This window comes from Pundamilia nyererei, unplaced genomic scaffold, assembly GCF_000239375.1.
Source record: "Pundamilia nyererei isolate P.nyererei 1_Seehausen unplaced genomic scaffold, PunNye1.0 scaffold00199, whole genome shotgun sequence".
In the NCBI taxonomy this organism is placed as follows: Eukaryota; Metazoa; Chordata; class Actinopteri; order Cichliformes; family Cichlidae; genus Pundamilia; species Pundamilia nyererei.
The window spans coordinates 948,536-955,127 of NW_005187600.1; the positions used below are offsets into that span (position 1 = coordinate 948,536).

Genomic DNA, 6,592 nt, shown 5'->3' on the forward strand with positions numbered 1-6,592 from the left:
CACACACACACACACACACACACACACACACACACACACACACACACACACACTCAGGAGTCCTCACAGTCCTCTCTGTCTCTCCCATGTTGACCCCAGACAGAGATGATAATGACAGCACATATATTGGCACCTATGTTTTACCTGAAACATGAAATTTGGTGCAAAGCTTAGATTTTACTTCACAATTAATTAAAATTTTTTTTAAAAGAAAAGTCCAAAATTATAATTTCCTTTTTTCCTCTTATTCTGGAGCAGTTTGGTTACAAAGATGTCCTTATTGTGAAAAAAGTTATGAGGAAATGTCCAAACGAGCCAGCATGCAGTCGTCTGTTTCCATTATCTTCACGATCAGTCTCGCTGAAAAGGAGCGACCCCGTTTAACCACAGCTGCTATCTCTGCTTTGTATCTGCCAGTTTGTCTCTCAGCTTTTGTCAATCTGCTATTCCTTTAATTATTTATTTCATAAATTGTCACATTATAATATAGTCATAGGGCAATTATGTTTTATGCTACCACTGTCTCTCTGTGAATTGCCTCTTTGTTGTGTATGGGGTTTGCTTGATTATCCCAGTATCTGTATAGTCGGGGCTAATTTGCTCCAAATTGGGTCTTGGGCCCAGCTTCTGCCCTCCGGTGGGCTCAATACCTGCAGAAGGGGCCATAGCTTTTAGTGCTATGTGGATCAGGTGCCAGTCAGGAGCAGAGGTCCTGGCATCCAATTCCCAGTTGACAAGTTTGGCCACAGGGACGTGGAATGTCACCTCTCTGGTTGGGAATGAGCCCAAGTTAGTGGGTGAGGCTCAGATATACTGACTAGATCTAGTTAGGCTCACCTAAGAGCACTGCTTTCGTTCTGTAATGAGTCTCTTTGATGGGCTAAAGGGAGATCAATATACGTGCTAGAGACAATAAGCATCAGTAAGTCTTGTTGAGTGCAGCGAGGGCTTCAGAAAGGGTAAATGTGAAAGGCTCCGAATGATTTGAATGTTTTTGTGCAGGTTTTGCATGTTCAGAAGAGAGCATGGTGGTCACAGGACGCACAGACCTCTGTGATAGTGCGTGGGTTTCTTCTGAACCCTTGGATAAAAGGTGCTACCTGTGCTCTGTCCACCGAGTCATTCTTTTGTATTCATCCATCTTTCAAGAAAACTTTTCCTGGAGCCGGGCTGGACTATGTGAGAGGCAGTGGGCAGGGTGGGGCATACTCATATCCCTTTGGTTCGGGGTTTGTATGTGTTTTTATGTTTTCATGTATAATCACATGATTTCACAGTGCTCAGTGTACCAAACACAACAATGTAGTAACAAGCGGGCGTTTTAAAATGAAGCTTATGCTGTGCAGACTTTGTCTATAATGTTAACAGCTGCCTGGTCTTTACTGTAATTTAGTTAATAGCTCTTGAAGTCCTTTTTAAGGTCCTTCTCTGTATGCAGATGTTTCTAACAATTTTCTGGCACCTTGTGGTTTATTCTAATCACCCCATTTATCTACTGTAAACACACCTTTACAACTGATGGGATTTTAGATAATGAGCTAATTCAAGCAATTAGCTGTTTATCGTCCCATCTAAATCAAACCACAGTCACTTTGCACATGTGCAGCCCTCTCTGTGAAATCACAGGCTCTGTGAAATTGTGAATGTCTTTTGCTCAAAGCCGCTTTTTGTTTTTGTTGTTTGCAGACACTCATATTTGTTTTCTCTTCTTCCTCATCAGGCATTCAAGGATATGCTATATGCTGCCCAGGACCAAGCTCCATCTACAGAAGGTAAGGAAGCTCCTTATGTGGATAAAGAAATCCAGACACACAGACAGAGGAAAACACACTCCCAGACACACACTTATGTACCCCCTTTTTGGGCATCACCAGAATAACAGCCCTGCTAAAAATAGGTGTAAATCACAGCTAACACGCTGCCACTCACTTCAGTCTGGGACTTAACTTTAAGCTAACCTGCTTAAAGTAATAAACACATGCAAAGAGAAGAGGGCTGAGGAGTAAATGAAGCATTTTTACTGTTTGTTTTATGTTCATGTAATGTAAACAGAGAGCGTTCAAACACCCTAAAAATCCTAAGCAACGATGGTTAACAAGGAAGACCAGAACTGAGAAGGCCAGCGGCACTCAGTGCACCAAATAGCAGGAAGGCTGCCAGCTATAATTACTCTTTGGCCTCAGAGTGTGTGTGTAGTGTGGGAAAGAATGTAAACCATTTGTTTTTATTTTAGACACCAGTTTGTGGCGTAAACAACTTTCTTCAGTTGCAGGGTTTGGGTGTACCTAATGATGTGACACGAAACACTTGTGAGAGCTGTGGTTATTAAACTGTGGGGCGAGCCCCGCTGGTGGATCGCTGAGGCAATTCAGGTGGGGCAACGAGGTGAAAAACATGGAAGGAAAACTCAGATTTTCATTTGGGGAACATCCGAGTTTTATGATGCGGCTGAAGTAGATTCAGGGTTTGGGTGCAGCTCGCGCGCAAGCCCGTGTAGAGACTTTTTCTTTTTCTGTGTTTTGCTGTGTTCCTGCTGAGTGGGTTTGGTGTGGATGTGAGTTTGGCTATCTGTGAATGACAAAGATGTAACAGGCGCTGAGACTGCAATGATGAGAGCGCTCCATCTCTGTCAGCGTCAGACTCAAAAATCAATCTGAGATATTTGTTGACTTTATTTTTGACTCATTTCTGGACATTTATTATTTATAATACTAATAAGAATTCTATTTAAAACTACATAAAGTAGTTCCTGTGTTCGTGTGAATATTCTTGAATTTAGTGATATTGCCTGCTTGTTAGCAGTCAAGCTCAGACTCTCCCTTTAAGAGCGTCTCCTCGGCTAAGCCTCGATGTGGATGATGAATTATTTCCTGTCTCAGGTCTGAGCTGTACTCATGGGTCACTGCGCTCTGCCTCTGTCAACTTGACGCAAGATAGGTGAGCATGTCTTATGAAAAGCGACGGGCTCGATCGATCAGTTCAAAGTCGTATTCTGCCATCAGTGTGACAGAGTTCCCTGCTCGATCAGAGCGATTTGTCTTCTCCTCGCTCATTTTTGCAGCGAGCACGTGCAGAGAAGGGAGTGTGATGTGTGCGAGAGTCAAAGTCTGTAGCAGAGTAGTTTTTGCTGGGAAAGCCAGAGAGCCCATAATGAAAATGGCGGCGGAGACAAATGGCATTATTGAGCCCTGAAAAGCACGCTCTCCTGTGGCCGTTGACTTTTCATAACAGAAACAATATTAGGATGTGTTATAAAATAAAAGCTTATCGTAGCACTTTTTCATCACATCTCCTGTACTGAAAACTTTCAGATGTGATTTAGTTCAGACTGGGGCCTGAAGACATCAGAAGAAATAGACCGACTGGACTTTTATAGCTTTTTGTTTTAATGATTTAATATAAAAGCATTTTAAGGCTGTGGCGGCTTTAACACCAGGACCAGATTTCAGTCTTTCCACGTGCACACGAGGAGCGAGAAGTCAACCCACCATCTGCTTTCTTGCTGTCACGTCCATGATGGCAGCGTCACATGTGTGCAGCACACAGACCAGCTGATAGAGATCGTTTGGTTGCTATCACATAATCAGTGATCAGAATACTGAAAATGAGCCAACTATATTTAGCAAGGCCAAATTATGTATTCGTTGCATTTTTAACATCTGAAATAAAGTCTAAATGTGCATGAAACCCAGATACAATTACACCGCTTATTGTAAGTTAAAGTGTGGTGTCCCGTGCTGATGTAGTGCAAGAAAAGTTCTGCAATTTAACTTTATGTTGTTTATATTGGAAATATTTTAAGATTCTCTTCAGTGATGCAAAAAATAAGAGACAGTATTTTTAGATTGAAGCTGATGTTGTGCTTCTGGTGACTTGGCTCCATATTTTGAACGCTGATGAAATAGCCTCGGTAAGCTTTGCTACATAGATAACACAGTAATGTTACTCATGAGCACTAGCTGCTACCATAATAATAATAATAGAAGGCTAATATTACTGCCTGGTAGTTGCTACGTGTTAAACTCCTAACATTAACTTGTGTGGGGTTAATATTTATAGTAAGTGTCTCAAACTTGACTGTCGTTGACACCGGAGCTCTACTGACCTCCAGAAAGACTTCATCAGTGTTTCGAGTCTTCAGCTGATACTAATATTTACTGTTGCTTAGTATCTGAGCAGCACATTTGTTGACATTCCTTGTGTAGAGTAGCTAACAATGAATTGCAGTCATTGTAATGTCAAGCCCAACATTAAACCTTCATCATTTTAATGTTGGAGGAGGATTTTCCCTGACAGCAGAAACGTTGCTTTTAATTTGTAGCTTATAACTCATCTATAAAGGCCTAGTTAATTAATAATGTTAAATGTAATTACAGCATATAAACTATTTTTCGATGGAGCCTCATCAGAAAGTGTTATAAATGAAGATTTCCAGTAAGTTGAAAGGGAAATATTAGGATTTGGTTTCCTGATGTGCTTCGCTCTGCTTTTCTCTCGCTGTCTCGCTCCTGCCTCAGTCTTTATAAAAAGCAGCTTTTTGGTATTCGGCGGGTGAATCCTCGCCTGAGGGAACCAGTTTACTGGGTTATGACTACTTGCTCACCCGCTCTGCTTTCTCACTAGACGCTGTACCTGATAGAGCTGTGTAACATAGACATTGCACCGAACAGACATTTTGAAGCTTCTGTCACGGCCTTTGCATCACTTATCTGTGACAGCACATGACCAGCAAATACGTGGAGTGCTACAGTTTGATGCAGGATTGCGTAGGCTGTGTCACGTGTGGTTAATTTTATTTATTTATCAAACAGAATTCCCTCACTCAGCACTCCTGCTGCAGAGATCCACCAAAGGAATGTGCCACAGAATAATGCACTTTCATTTTCACTCGGTTATCGTTCAGTTCAGCAGGACGGATGTACACTAATTAAAGGATCTTGTTGCAAAATGGCACGCACCAACACATGCGCATTAATGCGTCTCTGATACCGTGACCCTTCACCCCTCGTTAGGGCCTTTGTTCTCGTTCCTTTCATCTGTCATTGGTCCTGGAATAATTGTAATTAAAACAAGTCTGCTCCTGTACGGGGAGACAGAAAAGGGGAACAGCTGGCTGGCTCTCTGGTGCTCCCTGTTCCAGCCATCGCAGTGAGTCGTGCCACGATCTAATTCAATTAGGCTGCTGGTTCTTACAGAGATCTGAGAACAATGGGCCCAGATACTAAACACACAGCTTTATTTCTGCATCATCATCATCATCATCTTATTTTATATTTTTATGACAGTATGTTGCACTGAAGCACCGCAGCAATTTCCTAATGTTGTAAACCTGCTCAACATCTGGCAATAAACCCTTTCTGATTCTGATTCTGATTCTGATTCTGATTCTGATCATATTCCTGGCCATGATCACATGCCACGGTTGCCTGTAATTTATAACGTGTTACGTTTTCTGCTCCTTACAGTCATTCACTTGTGTTTCATTCACTCACTCATTCATTCACTTACTCCTCCTTTGTGTCCTTCCTCCTGCACTCTCTTAATGGGCAGTCTATTAGTGTGATGGTATCTGTGCAGGGCTCGACTGCAGGGGGGGCTGGATAAACACTGAGAATCTGGCGGGCACCCTTTTACCATCACGAGCACACGTGGGGTCTGATAAAAGGAATGATGTTGCACATTATTGACTTCATAACTCAGGGGAGCAGATTTTTCCTGAACTACAATTTCTGAATGAACAAATGAGACCAAAGACAAGTCAGCTAATTGTTTCTTGTGTTGCACTGCATCCAAAACCATCAACCGCCTTCTGCACTTAAGGTTTCACTTCAGATTTGTTGCTCCGCTGTGATATTCAAACTTCAGGACTTTCCACGTTTTATCCAATGAAATAAAGAGCGTCGTGTCGCGGCCTTGTGAACCGGCCTGCACTGTGTCTTTGTGGTGAAATGAACTGCTTTACCTTTATAATGAAAAAAGACGCCTTTTTGTTACTTCTAGCCTGCTGTGCTGAAAGGTAGGGCTGCTCGATTATGGCAAAAATGATAATCACGATTATTTTCACTGAAATTGAGATCTCGATTATTTGATGATATGTATTTAACAATAACAACGTGTTGAATAATGACTTTAAAGATTGTCAAAAAATAATATAAAATAGTGCAAATACTGATAACAGTGCAAATGTTTGCAATATAAGAAACAAATGAAAAATGTAAACATCTGTGTTTAGTGAACTTTGCAGTGTTGCTCTGTGGTGCAGTTATGACACCGTAGCAACGTTTACACACTGTGTCTACTTGATCCACGTCTGACTGAACCCATAATGTTTCCACACCACTGAAGTTTTTTTTTTACCTCCTTTCAAACAACAGCAGTCACTCTCCTCTCCAAATAACTTCTGCTCAGCTTTCCGAGCTTCCCTCGGGTCCTCTTAATCAGCGGTCCCCAACCCCCGGGCCTCGGACCGGTACCGGTCCGTGAGTCGTTTGGTACCGGGCCACGAGAGTTGAGGCTCAGGTGTGAAATGTCTGGTTTTCAGGGTTTTTATCAGTTTCCAGCGTTATTTTGTTATCCTTTTTATCGTTTACTC

At 42.0% G+C, this 6,592-nt stretch overlaps 1 protein-coding gene across 1 annotated transcript in view; it reads left to right on the forward strand.

The window, feature by feature from the left end:
* Positions 1-6,592, forward strand: part of xpr1a (xenotropic and polytropic retrovirus receptor 1a) — a 71,068-nt gene that overhangs the window by 5,272 nt on the left and 59,204 nt on the right. The window contains exon 2 of the mRNA XM_005747543.2: positions 1,721-1,772. Coding sequence (XP_005747600.1) covers positions 1,721-1,772 — 52 coding nt within the window. The remainder of the gene's footprint in view (positions 1-1,720; positions 1,773-6,592) is intronic.